At 33.4% G+C, this 20,781-nt stretch overlaps 1 protein-coding gene across 3 annotated transcripts in view; it reads right to left on the bottom strand.

Moving 5' to 3' along the window:
- The window catches only part of STXBP5 (syntaxin binding protein 5), a 185,799-nt gene that overhangs the window by 109,564 nt on the left and 55,454 nt on the right, over positions 1–20,781 (bottom strand). For all 3 annotated transcript variants that reach the window (XM_054493506.2, XM_054493507.2, XM_054493508.2), the window contains exons 5-7: positions 16,402–16,536; positions 14,791–14,854; positions 9,891–9,974 (exon numbers count right to left, since the gene is read on the bottom strand). In XM_054493506.2, coding sequence (XP_054349481.2) covers positions 9,891–9,974; positions 14,791–14,854; positions 16,402–16,536 — 283 coding nt within the window. The remainder of the gene's footprint in view (positions 1–9,890; positions 9,975–14,790; positions 14,855–16,401; positions 16,537–20,781) is intronic.

Genomic DNA, 20,781 nt, shown 5'->3' with positions numbered 1-20,781 from the left:
AGATGTTCCTCAATTTACGATGAAGTTATACCCTGATAAACTCATCATAAGTCAAAAATATTATAAGTCAAAGATGCATTTAATGCTACCAACACAGCAGATGATCCCTTACTGACAATGGTTCAATATGCAATTTTTCAGCTTTAAGATGGTACAAAAGCAATATACATTCAGTAGAAACCATAATCGATTCTAATTCCTAAGAAGCTCCTTTACTTATTATGTCTTGATAAACCAATTGTAAAGTCAAAAAATTCATAAGTTGAAATATTGTAAGTCAGGGACCATCTGCATCTCTTACAAAATTATAAATAAAATCTTAAAATAATAATAAACTGACATATACATATGACATTTTGAAAACTCAATTTTAAAATAAGCAATCCCTTAGTAGCCTTTACAAGTAAAATTATTTCTGCAAAAACATGAGCAGTACTAAAAAGCTATTTAAATGTTTTTTTAAAGAATTGATAAGGGAAAATACAAAAGAGGTCTACAGTGTTATCTGGAACCTATAGATAAAAACATCTTAATAGTATTATGTATAAATGTATATCATGTATATAAATATGTATCATATGTAGAGAGATATTTCTACTTTGCTAAAGAAAACAATGTGTATCTTTGTTTAAAAGTGCCTTCTATTTACAAAATATTATTAAATTATTAGGCGTTCCAAAAACAAATACTATCTAATTACTGGAACCAGTGGTTCACAATTATTTTGGAGAACAGAAACAAATAACAGAAAACACCCCACAAAAAAGCAAAGAAATAACCAAATATGGACATGCAACAAACATGCAGCATTTATTCATACAATTTTCTATATGCAAATCCAACTTAATACAAGATGTGTTTTCTTTCTAATACTAAGTATATATGTCGAACATATGTAGTATTACAAGTATTTAAAAATATGTATACAGTATCTACCACGCATAAAACATATAATTTATACTTTTTCTTTAGTCTTCTTGAGAAAATGATAGAGAAATTTACGTAAACCAAGTGAGAAAATCAAATCTCACCAGCAAATCTGACACATGCTCAAAATCAGAAGCAAGGTGGGTTAGGAGCAAATCTGAATAATTCATGGGAGAAGATATGAGATATAATGTAGGAAATATAAATTGGGGTTGATAAATTTTGTGTGTGAGTTGGCTTATCTGTTTTTCCAAGGAGAAGATATAAAACTTCCAGGTGATTAAGAATATTTACTTGTTTATGGCCAGGCACGCTGGCTCAGGCCTGTAATCCCAGCACTTTGGGAGGCCAAGGCGGGCTGATCATGAGGTCAGGAAATCAAGACCATCCTGGCTAACATGGTGAAACCCCGTCTCTACCAAAAAATACAAAAAATTAGCCAGGTGTTGTGGTGGGCGCCTGTAGTCCCAGCTACTCGGGAGGCTGAGGCAGGAGAATGGCGTGAACCTGGGAGGTGGAGCTTGCAGTGAGCTGAGATTGCGCCACTGCACTCCAGACTGGGCAACACAGCAAGACTCCGTCTCAAAAAAAAAAAAAAAGAATATTTACTTGTTTAAAAAAACCTGAAATTATACATATATATGAATAACAGGATCATGTTAGAAAGAGGAATAAAGGACAGATGAATGGAAAATAGAACACAATAAATAAAAGATATACAAAAGTCATGGAGGACAAGATGAATCCAGGGTAGAGAAAAAAAGTGAAGACAGAATGAACGCAGATGATATAGTTGTTTGCATAATCCACAAAGCAACAGTGCATGCAATTCTAAAAGCTCTTTAAAAGATGTAGTGTCTGACAAAAATCATAACTATAAGAAGGTTCATGAAGGTAATTAAGAGTCTGACATCAGTATTTTCATTTTTGATAAAATTAAAGAAAAAACAAAAGCACTGCTTACTGTGACACATTTTTCAAAAGGAGTAATATTTAATTATTAGGCTTTGGCAAAAGTAGTACCTATGATGCTTCTGCTATTCTTATTAGACAAGGCAGCATCTTGCAGAATAATTTTCTAGGAAGATAAAACAGGCTAACTGCTTACCTATCAAATTTTACATTCACTAACTCAAAATTGTATGGAAACTGAATAAATTCTCTACTTACTGGTTTTGCAAACTCATCAGTATTATTAGAATCATTTCACAGTAAATGTATATATTAATAAATCCTAATCCAGCTGCTCTTACATTACACATATACTAATTAATATTTTGAATTTTAATATTTTAAAATAATTTCTTTTCTCATAGATGTTATTTTAACTTTCTATTCAAAAGCTGCATTGATTCCAATGTAACTATCATTATTGTCAAAGCCCTCAGAAAAATGCCAAAAAATGACAAAAGAAGATGTATAATGTAGACTTTCATTTAAAATTACAACATTTGCAAATACATGAAAATATTGAAAATACTCTGTAGTTTTATTATTCTTATATAATCAAATAAAGTACATGCTTACAGCACGAATGATTTCTTACACGTATAAATAATAAATTAAGTTGTACAGCTTTTGTCCTAGTATTTTAAACTTGTGAACTTTTCTGTATTAGTTACACCATAGAAGGGAGACAACCATAATACTATATAATTAAATGAGACAATTATTGAATCATACATTTTGTAAGGTAGTTGATAAGTTATTATACATTGGACATTAAACGATTTATAGCTTTTTTTCCTTTCTCTCTAAAGATTATAAACAGTTATAAACTGAAACCACTGCCCTTTCCATTAAAAATAACCTCCCCCAACCCCACTGCACTCCAGCCTGGGCAACAGAGGAAGACTGCCTCTAAAGATGAACGAATGAATGAATGAATGAATGAATACATAATCCAAGTGGAACTTTCTTCCATTATTTTGAAAATGTGACCAAATTATTCATTGTTTTAAGTACTGTTTTACCTTTGGGAAAGTGTATTTGTGTGTGTGCATGTGTATGTTTGTAAAAATAAGCAGAAAATAAGCTGACTCAAAAGCATCAGTCTAAATATGGGAGAAAAAACTCTTAAGGGAATAAATGCTTCCATGAATATACATAGTGCAAAAAAAATTCATTTAAAGCTGTTATGATTCCTGTGCTGTGAGTTGCAAACATATTATTTCAACTTTTTTTTTTTTTTTTTTTTTTTGACAGAGTCTCACTGTGTCGCCCAGGCTGGAGTGCAGTGGCGCGATCTTGTCTCACTGCAAGCTCCGCCTCCCGGGTTCATGCCATTCTTCTGCCTCAGCCTCCCGAGTGGCTGGGACTACAGGTGCCCACCACCACACCCGGCTAGTTTTTTTGTATTTTTAGTAGAGATGGGGTTTCACCCTGTTAGCCAGGATGGTCTCAATCTCCTGACCTCGTGATCTGCCTGCCTCGGCCTCCCAAAGCGCTGGGATTACAGGCGTGAGCCACCACGCCCGGCCTGAACATTTTTTTTTAAAGGTTTCTGATGGTCTTGAGACTTAAATGTGCCCAGAGAGCTAGCAAAGCACAAAATATTGTTTTGTCATATTTTACGACTACTATTTCTGGTGCTTCTCAATCTACCAGGAAAAACCAACATGAAACCAAAATACAAAAGTCACTGATAGATGACCCTAGACATATGATAAAGAATAATCATAAAATAAAGAAGTTCATAAGTATTATTGTCTTAAAATATCAGTAATACTGCATTTCTTTCCTGCCACACTGATTACTACAAAAGGAATATTGATACTTTATTTTTAGAAACAGGGTCTTGCTCTGTCACCAGGGCTGGAATGCAGTGTTGTGATCATAGCTCACTGCTGCCTTGAACTCCAGGGCTTAACCCATCCTCCCACTTCAGCCTCTTAAGTAGCTAGGACTACAGGTACATGCTACTGCTACCAGGTCTAGCTAATTTTTTTTTTTTTTCTTTTTTACTTTTTGTAGAGGCAGGGTCTTGCTATGTTGCGCATGCCCATCTCAATTTCCTGGCCTCAAGTGATCCTCCTGCCCCTGCCTCTCAAAGCGCTGGGATTACAGACATGTGCCTTTGCACCTGGTCAATACTTGATATTTTAATACATTATAGCCTAAAAAAAATGGAATATCCATTAAAGAGATAAAATTTTATATAGATGAAGTATCATCTGTAGAAAATACCTGTAAAATATTAAGAATGTATCCAAGCACACTCAAAATCTATCCTTGAGACACAACCAGGGGAGAGTAGAGTTTGTCAATTAAAAAAATAATAACTATGGTTACAAAACAACAAAAGCTCAAGGGTGCAAAGATACATTTCTGTTCCCATTACTCCCACCCATCTGAATCACCCTCAAGAGATTAAATAAACAATTAAGGCTGTACTGAGTAGAATTTGAATTATATTAGAAATATTCTTAATTGTTATGTCATTTAATACATTTGTGCCTATGTAATAAAAATGAATTTGAATACAGTAATATACCATTGAATAGAACATAAATATTAGGGGAGGGGAAAGGTAGTACTTTGTCAAAATCTTAAATTTTTAACCCTCACTAGTGAGGAAGAATTATGCCTATAATAATTTCTTGAATATCTGAAATTGTACACCTGGCAAAAATGGCACTGAGAATCAAATTCCACGACAGAATAGCATAAACTCATGGAAACAAAGCCAGAAATTTTTACTCAGTTTACAAGTTAATTCAGAAGTTAGAATTTATACCTAACTTAACACCACTGTCATTTAAAACACATGATTTTCATTTTGTATATTAATGTGTGTTAAGAGTAAGTTTTATGACTTAGGCATCTGTGTTCACCAAGGATACTGGTCTGTAGTCTCCTTATAATTTTTTTTTCCAGTTTTGTTAAAGGGTAATGCTTGCCTCATGAAGTGAGTTGCAAAGTGTGCCCTTCTCTTCCATTTTTAAGAAGAGTCTAAGTACAACAGTTATTATTTGGTAAAATTCACCAGCAAGCTTTCCGAGCCTGGTGTTTTCTTTGTGGGAAAGATTTTCATTACAACTTTATTCTTAAATTACAGAGCTACTTAGATTAAGTATTTCTTTCAGAGTGAGCGTCAGTACTTCCAAGAAATTTGGGATCTTTCAAGGAAATTCTCCATTTCATCTAAATTGCTTGATTTATTGGCATTAAGTACATATTTCCTTATCAGCCCCTCTGTACTTCTGTAGAAACTGGAATGATATCCTTTTTCACCTCTACAATGGGTAATCTGTGTCTTTTTTTTCCTCACCACTCTGACTATATGTTTATCAATTTTATTGATCTTCACAAAAATCCAACTTTTAATTTTATCAGTTTTCTCTATTTTTCTGTTAGCTATTTCATTGATTTCGGCTCTTCATTATTTCAGTTCTTCAGTTTACTATAGATTTAATCTGCTTTTTTTCTTCTAGTTTCTTGTGGTGAAAGCTGAGGCCACTCACTTGAAACCATTCTTGTTTTCTAATACAAAGCATTTAATGCTATAATGGATAATTTAGCTGCATCCTACAGGACTTGGTAAATCTTTTTTTTTCAGTTCAAAATACTTTAATTTTCCTTATGTTTTCTTCTTTGACTCATGGGTTATTTTGAAGTATGTTGTTTCCCTTTTCAATATTTATAGATTTTCTGTCTATATAACTGATTTCTAATTTTAGTATAGTAAAATAACATTTTATATGAGTTTAATCTTTTAAAATTTATTGAGATTGATTTTATGACATTAAATATAGTATGTCTTGGTGATGTTCCGTGTATAGCTGAAAAGAATGTGTACTCTGTTGGTGGGTGAAACACTCTGATACCTACTTGGTTGATATTAATATAGTCATTTTGGTTTCCTTTTGATTATTGCTAATATTACTTTTTCCATCTATCTTTTTTTCCAACATATCTGTATCTTTAAAAGTGGGTTTCTTACAGACAGTATGTGGTTAGATCTTGCTTTTTTATCCAATATGATAATTGCTGTCTTTTAAGGGGTGTTTAAACTATTAATCTGATTATTGACACAGCTGGATTTAAATCTACCATCTTGCTGTTTGAACACTGTTGCTTCCATCTATTCTTTGTTCCCTTCTACCTTCCTCTGGATTGAATATTTTTAAAATCTCAATTTATTTCCTATTTAGCTTAACTTTCTGAGTTGCTGCTGTTGTTGCTTTGGTATTTCCTTTAGGATTTACAATACATATCTTTATTATAGTCTACCGTCACATAATATTACGCTACTTTATGTATAAAATAATAATCTATTAATGGTCCTTTGTCTTCTGACCATGTCTTCCGACCATTGTGCTATTGTTGTCTGTTAACTCTATGTATGTCAAAAATCCTACATTTTTATTATATTTGGCTTGGATAATTAATGATCTCTTAGATTTAGAAAATAAGAAAGTTTTTACATCTACCACATATTTGCCATGTCTGGAGTCTTTCATTCTTTTGAATAGATCCAAATTTCCATCTCATAACATTTGTCTTCTGCATGCAGGACTTCTTTTAACGTATCTTACAGTTGAGGTCTGCAAACGATTAACTCTTTCAATTTTTATGTCTATAAAAGTATTTATTTTGCCTTTATTTTTGAAAAAAAAAATTTCACCAGGTATAAAATTCTAGGTTGACAAATTTTTCTTTCAGTACTGTGAAGGTGGTATTCCACTGTGTTCTGGCTTACATTGCATCTAAGAAAACAAAATTTGCTGTAATTTTTTTTTTTTTTTGACAGTCTCACTCTGTCGCCCAGGCTGGAGTGCAGTGACGTGATCTCAGTTTACTGCAAGCTCCGTCTCCCAGGTTAAAGCCATTCTCCTGCCTCAGCCTCCCGAGTAGCTGGGACTACAGGAGCCTGCCACCACGCCCAGCTAATTTTTTATATTTTTTAGTAGAGACGAGGTTTCACCATGTTAGCTAGGATGGTCTCGATCTCCTGACCTCATGATCCACCCGCCTTGGCCTCCCAAAGTGCTGGGATTACAGGAATGAGCCACTGCACTCGGCCTCTGCTGTCATTTTTATCTTTGCTCCCCTGTATTTAATGTGGCTTTTAAAATTCCTCTAATTGTTTTTCACAATCTTCTCTATTACTAGTTTCTAGGAATTGAAAATTGTGCTTTTATGTAGTTTGTTTCGTGTTTCTTCTGCCTAGAGTTCATTCAACTCTTAAAATCTCTGAGTATATAGTTTTCATCAAATTTGAAACTTTTGGTCATTGCTTCTTCAAACATACTTTCTCTCCACTCTCCTTCTAGGATTCAAATACACATATTAGTCTGCTTGAAGTCGTACCACAGTTCACTAATGATCTGTCCTTTTTTCCTCCATTCTTTCACATCAAGTAGCTTCTACTGCTATTTCCTGAAGCTCATTAATCCTTTGGCAGTACTGTTCAGAGTATTTTTCACCTTATTTTATTATTCATCTGTAAAAAATCCACTTGTGTGATTTTTGCCTTCCATGTCTTTTTTCAACATGTTCATGCTTTCATCTACCTTCTTAAGCACATGGAGTCTATTTAATAATACTTGTTTTAATATCCTTGATGCCAATGGTATCATCTTGTCATTTCTGAGTCTGTTTCTATTTTCATTTTCTTCTCGTTATGGGTTGTATATCCTGGCTTTCTGCATACTTCATATACTTCTATTTGGATGCTAGACATTGTAAAATTTATATCGGGCTACTATTCATATTCTTCTAAATGTTTTTGGGTGTTTTTCCTAGGATGTAGTTACATACTTAAAACAGTTTAGTCCTTTCAGTCCTTTCAAAGTTTGCATTCAAGATTTGTTAGGATGAACTTAAGCCAGCCTTTAGTATAGGGCTAGTTTAGTTCCACCACTGAAACAACAGCTTTCTGAATACTCTTTCTCATACCCTGTGTATTGCAAAGTTTCTCTACTCTGTTGGGAAGGTGAACTATTCCCAGTCCTGTCTGTGCTACAGAAATGGTTCTACTGTTTCCTTTTTGGTGGATCTTATCCAAGCCTTATACCCATGCAATAATCAGTATTCAACTGAAGACTCAGGGCAGGGGTCCTTTTGTAGACTTCTACAACTCTCTTTCTAAGCTCCTTGCTCTCTAATACCTTGCCTTCTAAGCTGCAGATGTCTTCGTTTCTCCAATTTCCCAACTCTGACTTTTCAACTCAGGGAGACTTCTCAGCTTCCACCTAGGTTCCCTCTTCATGTTCCAAGAACTGGAAAATCTCTTCAGGCCATTAGCTAAAGCAATTGAGGGGTTTACCTTCTTTGTTTCTCCTCTCTAAAAAAATACTGTTCTACATTCTAACTGCTGAAAACTGTTGTTTCATATATCCTGTCCAGTTTCTTTGTTTAAAGCAAGAAGGTAAACTAGTCCCTCCATAATGGCTGAAGCCTAGATCACTATTTAAAATAATAAGCAAAACCAAAATGTTCAATTTTTAAAATCTGCTTTCATCTGCAGACCACAATTATGGATCACAACTACACAGAAATGATAGGAACTCTATTTATTCAAAACATGCTTGTTTAATTTGAAGATCCTGACTAGTGAGCAGCAAAAAGTATACAGTCATAAAAACAAAGGGAATTCCCTTTCAGTCATGCCTAAAAAGATAATGTACAAACATGTGCAAAGTATTCAAATGTTGCTATAATTACTCAATAGGCTCTGATGTTTCAGTAACTGAACATACCAATATGATTATGATTAAGATTATGATGTATTTTATCTTAAACAACCACTTACACATTTCCTGGATATAGCTCTACTCACTGAATTGGAAACCATGAACACTCCTGATGTCTAAATTATGGCCACCAGACATGGCACTGAAAGAAGTCATAGTTCCACAGAAAAATATCTTATTCTAAATTTGATTCAGAAATATACAGATTAGTAGGGAGGGGGCACACTGACCAAAGTTGGGATAATGTGAAAAGCAACAATAACTTCAGTGGATTGAAGTATATCAAATATGTTTAAGTCGTTGAGCACATAGTGAAACTAAAAGTAAGAATAAATTGGTCATCATGGAAACTATTAGAGAACAACCCCTTAAGATGAATACTAAAATAAAGGGAAAGAATCACATACTTATCCTGCCTTTGCTATATGAACTGTCCTACTATATAAACAAATAGCAGATAAGAGGAAGGTTCTCTTTACTGAAGTGACCTACATAATAAGTAGAGAAGGAAAGACAGAATTAGAATGTCTCCTATTTTACAACTACTATACAGTAACAGATCTCGGCCTCAACCACCACTGGCTTCCAACATCTGAAATAAGACACTAAGGTTCCACCAGCTAAATGAGTATCAGTATCATCTATGAAGTAGTCTTGCCAAAAATGAAAAATAAACCTGCATTTGATCAAGCCTCAGTAAATTATCCAATTTATAGGAAATCTGAGGGCAAAAACAAAAAAACAAAAAAACAAAAAAACATGTTAAAGACAATGGGGATGCAGCCAGAAAAAGCCAGCATCTGGAAGACTCTATCTTCAACAAATAAATGCCAAAAAAGGAGAGGCAAGGTAAGGAAGGGAAGTGAGGAGCAAAAGGAGAGAAAAGACTTATCTGTCAATCACAATTAATCCTTACTGGTTCTTCAAGTAAGTGGATTATAAATGTCTATAGTATACTATCATTCGTACAAAAGAAAAAATAGGATATATTTATGAATTTGCTTGTAAATGCAGAGTCTCTTTGGAAGAACATGAGAGAAACTGGTAACATGCTACCTGTAAGGAAACTAGATAACCAAATGGCAGGTGGGAAGAGATTTTTGTTATCTTTTGAATTGTGTGAACATATTATCTATTGTAAAAAATAAATTGTGTGTTATTGCAATTACAAAGCTTGCCTAAACTAAAATTACCAATTAAGTTTTTAGAGAAACTGCTTTATATTAGACAAATGACCATAGCTTTTACTAGCAAAAATAATATTACCTCATCATATGTGTATCTGTAGTCGGCTTTCTTTGATTTGAGGTCCCATAAAACTACTGTTCCAGATTCAAAGCCAATCAAAAGCTGTGATAAAAGAAAAAGGCACATTACCTAGGAATGATATCAATTATAAACCATTTATTTGCTGACAATGAAAATAACTACTATCATTCAAATGCGCTGAGTATAAATGTATAATATAAACAAACATCTGCATTGCTAATTAGTAATCACGTAAATGACAAATGAGAACACTGCATGACATACTTATATGTCTTTGATGATTAGGGACTCAACATACAACTGACTTGAAAACAAAAACAGTACCATTTTGAAGTCTTTTCAAAACTTTTGTATGTATTTTCAAGTTTACAAACTTTTCAAATTCTACACACTATGAGGTAATCTCGTCTATTCCATCTATATATTGATTAGTTCCAAATCATATCCAGCCTACATCCCTCTGGTGAGATTCAGACACATAATTCCAGTGGCCACATCTCCACTTATCTACACAAAAGCCTCAAAGTAAATGTGCCCCAAATTGAATTAATTATATCCTTCTCTAATCTGCTTCTCTGGAATTCCCTGTTGCCTCTCACCATTCCCAGTGTCTCTCACCATTCCTTATCACGTCTATTCAGTGGCACCAGCTAGAAACCTGGAGGTCATTCTTAACTAGTCTCTCCTCCAACAGGTAAAATCACCATGTAAATGTAAATTACATTCTAGTATCTAATTTACTTCTCTCCATCTCTAGTGCCTGTTCCCTGGTTCAAGACACAAAGATGCCTTTTCGGGTCTCCTTGACTCCAGTCTTGCTCCTATTTTAACCAACTTCTTATTGTAGCTACAGTAAGAGTTCTAGAATACAAACCAAATAGAGTAATGTATGCTTCTGTTTAAAACTTTTAAATGCCACACCATTATTTTTAGGATAAATTGCAAATTCAGTAATATGCCTACAAGATCCATCATGGTATGACCTCTGTTTACCTCTCCAGTTCCATCCCTTACCACACCATGGCCACTCAATACATTACAGTATATTCTTAAGTTCATACTCTCTCTTACCTTTGAGCCTTTGTACATGCTGCCTCGCTACCTGGGCCACTCCATTTGAATGTCATCCTTTTTGCCTGACTAGTCCTACTCATCTTTCAGATGTCATTTTAGTGATCGTTTCCTCTGGGAAGCCTTCTGTGACCTACCAAATGTAAGTCAATACCCTTCCTATGTGCTCCAATAACACTTTGTACTTTTTTTTTTAATTCGAAGGATCACCACACAATATAATAATGGACTTTTCCTTATTTGAATTATTGTGCAGTCTGTAAAACCGGTATATCTGGGCAAGGATTCGTTTTTATCTTGTTTACCACAATACCTCTAACATAACACACAGGGCCAGGTATGTTATAAATACTTCTTATGAAATGCATCTATTTGAGAATGGAATGCATGTTCCTGCCTCACAAACTATGTACACTGCCCACCATGTGCCACAGTGTACCCCCAGGCCCCACCTCAGTATTTTCCAAATCTCAGTATGAGATTTCCTCTGCTTAAAACCTCCTCCCCTTTCATTCAATAAGCAATCATCTACTAATATTTTAAGTCTAAATTCAGTGTTGCTTCCTGGTTAAGTCTACCCAGTTCCTCTAGACAAATTAAGATGCTCCTTTTCTTAAGCTAGTACCATGCATTTTCATCTATATGTCTCTAATATCTAATACACTTCCTAATACATAGTAGACACACAATAAATATTTGTTCAATAATTAGAAAAATGATTAGTCTATATCTGTTTGGGTAATCTGGGGATATAAACAAAATTTGGGCAGAATCAGTAATTTTAATAGGACAAATTTAGAAGATTTCAGAGTACAGGGGCAGCTGGAGGGGCTAGCTATCAAAACTAACAAAATAAGTTTCCCTACTTTAGTAAAGAATACAGTCAATTTTTCTAACCTTATCTCTTCTTTTCTAGGCAATCTGAGATACATACACCTTTTGGAAAAAAATGGTATTTGTTTCCTCTCTCTTTTCCCAGTCTTTTCAAATATCTTGGACATGTGATACAGCATTTGAGAATAAGGAAAGAGAAGAAAAAGAATAAAATGTAAGGGTTGATGTACACTGCAAACAGCATTGCACTGCTTAGGACCTAAGTAACCTGAGTTCTAGTATTAAATCTGCCACTTAATAGCCATATAACTTTAAGGAAATAATTTTATCTATCCAGACCTTAATAACTTAAGAGGGTTAAACTTTAACCTCTCTAGCCAGCTCTAGTATTCTAAGGATATTAGAAATATGTGACAACAGGTTAGAGTTTTAGGCCCATAATCTTCTAGTTTTTCAATTCCTTTCTCTACAAAAGCAAGAGAATAATAAATATTTAAAAATAGAAAACTAAAGATAGAGTACTTAATTAAAATTGGAAATTCTTCAATGCTTATTCCTACCAGAATCTTTTATAACCCATAGAGATGTTAATTAGCTTACATACTAATGACTAATTCCATCTAATTTTTCTCTTTGAAAAAGCATTAGTGTGTATGTGGAATATGAATACATTTCTCTACAACATATATAACCAACCTATATCTAGAAAGAAAGCTTAGCGTAACAGAGAGTACTCCTGGGTTGAAATTAAAGAAATTGGTCTTCAAATCTCAGATCTGCCAAAGTCTAGCTCTGTATCTATGGAACACATAATGTCACCAAGTCTCTGCTTTATAATTTGTAAAGTAAGGAAAATTTCTACTTTACAATTTGTTGAAAAGATCAAATGAAATCGTGTATATAAAGTGGCCAGCACAGTGCTTGACACATAGAATTAAATAAATGGTAGCTATTCCTATCATAAGTCTAACCTATCTGATGTCTAACCTTCCTTGACTAAGACCTTCACTTAATGTGGCAGTATCCACCTCTAAGGTTAGCATTGAAGGAACTTGCCCTATCACCTTACATCATTTTTCAATGACAAAATGTCTAAGAGTTCTTTGCAAACAGGAAAGAGTCTAAAAGAAACCAAAGTTTAGATAATATAGTTTATTCTAGCACCCTAATATTTTTTAAATTTTAGACATATATATATAACTTATTTACTCCATCCTCATTATTTATGAAATGAATTATATATATAATTCGTATAATTGTATATTGAGTAGTTGGTATTTTTATTATAAGTTAGATGCTATGGAAAATAGGAACCTGTATAAATATTACCTTTGTGCTCAAGGAGTCTTTCAAATTCAGGGGAGCTGAGATACGCACACATTTCTAATACAAAGCATTATGTGATAAATACCATAAAATTTCATAACTAAAGTACTAATAAATGTGAAAGAAAGAAAAAGCATTTTCTGTCAGGATTATCAGGGAAGAAATCACAAACGAAAAATATTTAATCTGGGCCTTAAAGTGTGGGTAGGAATTCAGCAGAGAGATGGAAAGAGAATTCCAAACAGAAGGACTCACATAAACAAAGGTATGGAAACATCAAAGAGCAGTTCCTAACTGAAAATATAACTATTTGCTTCAGCACAACATTCAGGTAAAGATATCCTGAAAAATAAGGAAACCTAGGACTATATTTCAAGAGAAACCAATTTTATTTGTTAGATACTACAGACCCACTGAAAGCTTTGAAACAGTAGAACGCTAAGATTAAAATGGCACTCTAAGCCAGGCACAGTGGCTTGTGCTTATAATTCCAGCAGTTTGGGATTACAAGGCAGGAGGATCACTTGAGCCCAGGTGTTCAAGACCAGCTTGGGCAACATAGTGAGACTTTTAGGAAAATTAAAAAATTTAAAAAAAAGAAAGAAAGAAAAAGAAAAGCAAAAGGCACAGGAAGAATTAAAATGACTTGATGACCAATTAGAGGTGGAAAGGAAGTTTTGAATTCTCGTACCATGCCTCCCATTGAAAGGCTTGGCTTTTAAATAAGTATCTTGTATAAAAAGAAGATAAAGTAAGGATCTAAGTTACTTTATACTTGCTTTATGTAAAGTTCCTTTCAAAGCATACAATGCTATAATTATGACCTAACTCCAAACGATCTAATTATCCTTTGGTTTACCCAATGGCAAACTAAGAGAACACTGTTAAACAATATATCAGCTCAACCTCTCCCACAATTGAGGAAATGAAAAACCTGGTTAAACTCCTGCACGAAATCCAGAGGTTTCACTTTACTGATTTCTGATAGCAATAAACTTCCTGGTATTTACTTAGCTTAAGATCATAAAATTATATAGGTAGAAAAATATCATTATTAAATAGAACTACCTGAAAGACTGGTTTGAAATAGAAAATAAATATTCATCCAAAAATATTTATTATTTTAAAAGATTTAAATAAGCTAAATTAACAATAGCTAGATACTGATTATATGAAACTGGTTTCAGAGTATTAAAAATTAAATAACATTAAAAAACTCTACATTATTAATTAGAATTATTTATGACAAAAAATTTTAGGGGAGATGAGATATCAGGACAACTATAACATAAGGCAATCTGTGATTAGTGCTAAAAAATTGTACAAAGTGTTCAAAAGAAGCCAAAAACCAAAAGAAAACTTTTTACCAGGATTAACAGAAAATCAGGGAAAACAGTCTGAATAAGCCAAATATAAATTAATAACCTGTAATTATATGCATTAAGTTTGACTTATGTTTTAAGGTATTTTTTTGTCCTTTAAAATTGTAAATGATTCTAATTCTTTCATTTGTTCTTCATAATTAATAATAAGCATTAAGTGTATATGATACACAACCTTCAATGGTAATCTCAATTTGCAATAAATGTGATCCTGAAATAGTATGTTCATTGAAAAATACTAAAATTTGTGCATTTAATATATAATTTTTTACAAAAAATTCTACCTTTCCCTCGTCCATTGGATTATCACTTATATGGACCACAGGTCCTGGGTGAGATTTAGATGACCTAAAAAAGAAAAAGTTAGTAAGATTTTCTCTTCAATTAAAAATTTTAATATGGCCACATATTTCATTCCAATAAAAATAAATAGAAAATAAGTTATATTTATAAGGAAAGAAAGGATTTCAGCAAGAGATAAATAATAGGCATATAGTTCTAACATGGATCAAAATAGGGATCAGGGAAGAAGTGGTGACTCATACAAATAAGCAAAATTCACAATGAAGTACACTTTCTGCATAGGAAAGAATCTTCAATTTAGTCAAAGATTTGAGCACAGGAAATCTTTTGTCAAGGTAGAATTCTCAAAATTACTATTTTTGAATAATGCAGCACCTATCTTATTTTACCCAATTCTAGCCTCCAATTTAGGCATCCCATTTAGTTTCAATAGAAATAGAAAAACATTCTATTAAGAAAAAAAGTAATGCCACCTATATCTGCTCAGAGAAAAAGAAGTTCTACAAATAAGAATATGGTTGAACTGATGCCTATAGAGTAAAAATAAGCATACCCCTAATGCAGAAACTCCCAAGTTTGACAGATCACTCCATTTCATGAGAGCCATCTGTGAAACTATACAGACACCTGCACTAGGCCTACCTACTAGATGTCATGATCAATTCAAAGAAAGACCATGAAAACCCACACTACCAAAGGACTGATATATGATAATAACATTCTTGCTACAGGAAGAAAAACCAGGATTAATACACTATTACAGCTATACTAACACATGACTTAAGAGATATGTCACAGAATTATCCTTATCTCAAAAAGAGGTAAATATCGTGGAATGCAACAATACAAGACTATTTGCTTAAAAACAAAAAGAAACATTCAAAAGGGTCTTGCCGATATCCTTAAACTTTGATTTTTATGTCCCAGAAATGTAAGAAAAAACTTGTAGAAAGAGATAAGATAGAAAAAATTTAAGACACAGTGAAGAGTTAGCACTAAAGATCCTTAGGGCCCTATAGTTTAACCTAGTTTTTGTTACTAATATTAGTAAATGAAAACAATCATTATTTATCAAATTTATCAAAAATTAAGTAAAAATTTATCAAAATTAAGTAAAATCAAACAAAATTAATTTGATAATATATTAACTTTAGCAAACATTATATTTGATGATTATTAAAACATATCAAGTAGTAGTTTAAATCAGTGTTTTCCAAACATTGGTGGCAACTCACTTGTGGGTCATGACCATCATTTGAAAGAAAAATAATTAGAAGATAAAAGAACAGAAAAAATTAGAGTGATTTTCATTAGTAGGAATGACTGTTTCCTTAAACTAGTGTTACAGTGTACACAAATGTAAATATATACATATGTAATGTGCATATATCTCTATATACATATCCATAATTTAAATTTACAAATTGCCACGTCAAAAGAATACTCATAAAAAACTAATAAATCTGTACTTAATATTAAGAACATCTGTCACATATTTAATTCCATACAGATTTACTGATTGGCTATGATGTAATGGTATTATTATACATAGAACTGATGCTTTCAGATACAAAATATTTGTTCAAACTCACAGTTCAATGGCTTTATTCCACATAATGACGTAGCCTGAGAGTGTGAAGGACTCCACATTGACAATATGTATATTACCTCGTTCAGTGCCCACATAGAGCCACTTACTCTGGAAAGGCAGATGGCAAAATGTAACCCTGCAAGAGAAAAATATACTCAAAAAAGAAATTTGAAAAATGGCAAATTTTACTGATTGCATTAGAGGGTTGATTACGATATATAATTCAGGAACAGCAAAACTGGTATACAATCATCAGATTTATCTATTCATTGTGACTAATATTTAATTATGCTAATTCAGCCTATACATCAAACATAAGGCCTTACAGCAAATAGATAGCATGGCATGATCGAAGATGAGTTCTGAAGTTAGAATGTGTTTCAAATCCAGCTGTCCTCCACTAACTGTGTAACCTTGGGCATACCACAAATTTACCCTTTAGGCCATAAGCTATGATTTCAACATCTGCATCACCCCTGAGTACTACTGTGTTTCTCAGGCATTACTAATCCATCTCAGTACCTGTGGTTACTACTCTTCCCAGGCAAAATGCACCTCCTCGATATTTTTCTTCTCTCCAAAGATTCAATTCAAATACCACTTGCATTTAAACTGATGTGATACTTTTGTATCTCTATCAGGCTTGCCTTATATGATTGTCAAGGTCCATCTTTCTCATTAACTTGTGGGCCTTTTGAAGGACTGAGATCCCCTGTACTCAGCCTTAGACAATATTTCTGAAATATATTTGAACTATTTCTTCCTATGTTCTGATGATATGGCAGGCCTTCATTAACAAATTACAATAATTTACATGCATTTGCTAAAATTTATCACTCTGACAACTGCAGACAGCTTTCATACTGGCTCATTTAATTTCAAGGTAAAGAATGAATACCATCTTGTCCTGTTTTTTTCTCTAGTCCTTTTCATAGCACTTATTTTTAGTTAAAAAAAAAAGGTATCTTGTGAAAATCTATAATGCTTATTTTTTTCCTACAGACCCCCCATTTCGTCTCTCAGAATAGACTTTACTATTTAAATAAATAGCACTTAAAATAACACAAATGATAATAATGACTGCCAGACTGTCAATACTAACATTAGGCACTCGGCAAAGCATACAGAATATTTTATATTTCCATTAACACACAATTTTATTACAGAGATTTTCAAGAGGAAAACACTTATCAAATAAATACACACGCAACTCATTCTCATTCTTTCTTAGAGGTAATGTTCAGTTAGATAATTACTTAAGCTTCATCTACTTGTAATTTCTGTTGAGTGTTTTATATGATCACGTTCTCTTTCTAAAGAATTTATGTAAGTTTAACCAAGTATAGACATGTCTACTGTATAAACAAAATGATTTGATAGTACTTTGTTACTCACAAGGCTCACTTTCTCAATATTAGCTACCATCCTAAGATTTTTTTTTCCTCAATCAACTATAAAACTAACTTACATGACTGAGGTATTTTAAGTAACACTATGTTTTCCAGAAGTGAGAAGAACAAAATATTTAGTATTTAATACATTAACAAGAAACTTAAACATCACTTAACTAGTTTGGCACCAACACTTTAATAAGGTCTCTAGAATGACTCACATATTTTTTAAAAAATATATAAATAACGGGAGTGTATTTGTACAATGCACCACCAAACTTAAAAATTACTCTGCTCTATAACTACCGTCATCATTTAAGTAAACTGAGAAGAGAGAAAAGTTTAATGTTTTTTAAATTACAATGAACTCAGGAATTTCTTAACTGGCAAATTGTCATGGCTCTGAACATGTAGGAACAGGAAGAGTGAAAAAACTAAACTTCCAGTTGCAACCAAACAAAATAATACCATGCCAGTGATATTAGAATCCTTACCTTATGGAGGGTTTAAATGATAAAATAATTAAAGAATATGAAAGATTTTATATAATAATAAATTAAAAAATATATTGACTACTTAAAAGGAGTAATGTGTTAGACCACTTAAAATTATGTGTTATGGGCTGGGCGCGGTGGCTCACGCCTGTAATCCCAGCACTTTGGGAGGCTGAGGCAGGCAGATCACGATGTCAGGAGATCGATACCATCCTGGCTAACACGGTGAAACCCTGTCTCTACTAAAAAATACAAAGATTAGCCAGGCGAGGTGGTGGGCGCCTGTAGTTCCAGCTACTCAGGAGGCTGAGGCAGGAGAATGGCACGAACCTGGGAGGCAGAGCCTGCAGTGAGCCGAGATCCAGCCACTGCACTCCAGCCTGGGTGACAGAGCAAGACTCTGTCTCAACAAAAACAAAAAACAAAAAACTATGTGTTATGCGTGTGCATGTTTGCACACAGAGAGAGACAGACAAGACAGAAAGGTATTGTTATTTAATAATTTTAAGAAAGTAATCCACAAGAAATCTTTTTTTAAGGAAATGTTTGAGTCACATGCAACAGAAATCAAACATTTTTTAGTGAAAGTAGTCATGAAACAAATGGCACTGAACAGCTCTGAGACAAACAGATTTCAAACGTAGAAGATTTCAGATTACATTCCCCTCCCACACTGACTCTAGGATTGATCGTGTGGTTTGCATGGGCCAATGAATTATTAGCAGTTGTGCCACAGGCATAGTTTGAAAAGTACTTGCAAGGAAGAGGGGCTTGGTCTCTTTTTTAATGCTTTCAGAACCCAAGTGCCATGTGATGAAGCCCAGACTAGCCTGTTGGAGACCCTGGCCTGGCCCATAGCCAGAACCAACCACCAGACATATGAGTAAGGCAAGCTAGATCATCCAACCTAGTCATGCAGCCAGATAACTACAGTTGTGTAAGTGACTTCAGGGGAAGGCCACTCCTGCTGAACCAATCCAGGTTGCTGACCCAACAGAACTATGAGCCAACAAAATGGCTGTTATTTTAGCCTCTAAGTTTGCGGATGTTCTTCTATGCAGAAATAGAAAATTGACCTATTACTAATAAAATAAACCAACTAAAATAAAGCTATAAAAACATATAGGAAAACAAATTCTTATAGTTCTAGAGTTAAGAAGACCCAAACAAAACTTTTCAGGAATGCAAACAGGGTATGTTTCATGAAGCTGAAATACTGCCTTGGATCAAAATCAACTCTTCACTTGTTTTTCTTAAAGATTAATTTTTAATTTTATGGTGATATAGATCATAAATGATAATAAATAACAATGACTCATATTTTTACGTACATTTTTTACTATATCTAGAGACCAAGTTAAGTTTTGTAGTGCTGGTGTCTATGTTGTAATTTTATGTTGTAAAACATAAAATTATACTGAAAATAGTAACATTTAGTAATATATATAGTTGAAACCCACATGAGAAACACTAAAACTTAGGAAACACTAATAAGGTTATTTATTTGAATATTATAAGAACAGCATATTAAATTGAGACTGAAAAGTTACCTTAAAATGGAAAAGCTGAACTAAGAGAAAAGAAAATGATTGAAACAATGTAACAGAAATACACAGATAATGAAGTTGAATCCCCTCACTATGCCACTAAATACAACTTGTATTCTTGTAGAATACAACTTGTATTCTAAATCCCTATACCGCACATGACTTAAACATATCTCACAAATAGTGTTACCGGGAACATGACAGTTCTGTCTTTGCTTAAGGAATTTAAAATATGTATAATGTTAAGTACTAGGGAGTAACACATACATCCTATTTGCTATAATATTTAGCTGTGACAGCAGCCTGTTAAATATTATGTAGTCAAGCACCAAATTTGGAAGATTTTATTATTACCAATTTTCTTTGACAGAAGAATATGTACAGCTTCCTAAGTAATGTTGAAATTAACCATTAGATTAACCCAACATAATAGAAAATGTCATCACATTTATATTCTCAGCAAATATCATAATATCTTACACCTAATGAGTATTCAGTAAGTCTTTATTAAATGAGCAAGTAAACTATACAAAATATGGGAACCTATTATAGTAATTAATAAAACAATCAGATATTCCCAGTGTACTCCCTCTCCATCCTTACGGCCTGAGCCTAATTTAAACCATTATCATTGATCGTCAAATCCATTCTAAACTGCCACAAGAGTTATCTTTTCGAAGCCAAGAAAGTTCACATTATCTACTTGAAAGACTCTAATAGCTTCCTCCCTTCTACCATAATGCTTCTTAAACCATATTTAGTGAAACCATATTTAGTGACATTTTGTGGTACCTATATCTGGGAAAAAAGGGTAGAGATACACAGTGTGCAGGATTTGGTCTATTGGTACTCAGTATCAAAGTGCTGGGATTACAGGATTTGTACTTCCTCCCATATGCCCTTCTATACTGCAGATACTGGAAAACTAAAACATACTTCTCCTTTCAGC

This window comes from Pongo pygmaeus, chromosome 5 (assembly GCF_028885625.2).
Source record: "Pongo pygmaeus isolate AG05252 chromosome 5, NHGRI_mPonPyg2-v2.0_pri, whole genome shotgun sequence".
Lineage (NCBI taxonomy): Eukaryota > Metazoa > Chordata > Mammalia > Primates > Hominidae > Pongo > Pongo pygmaeus.
The sequence above is the reverse complement of the archived record's forward strand: the minus strand, read 5'-3'. Positions and strand labels throughout refer to the sequence as shown.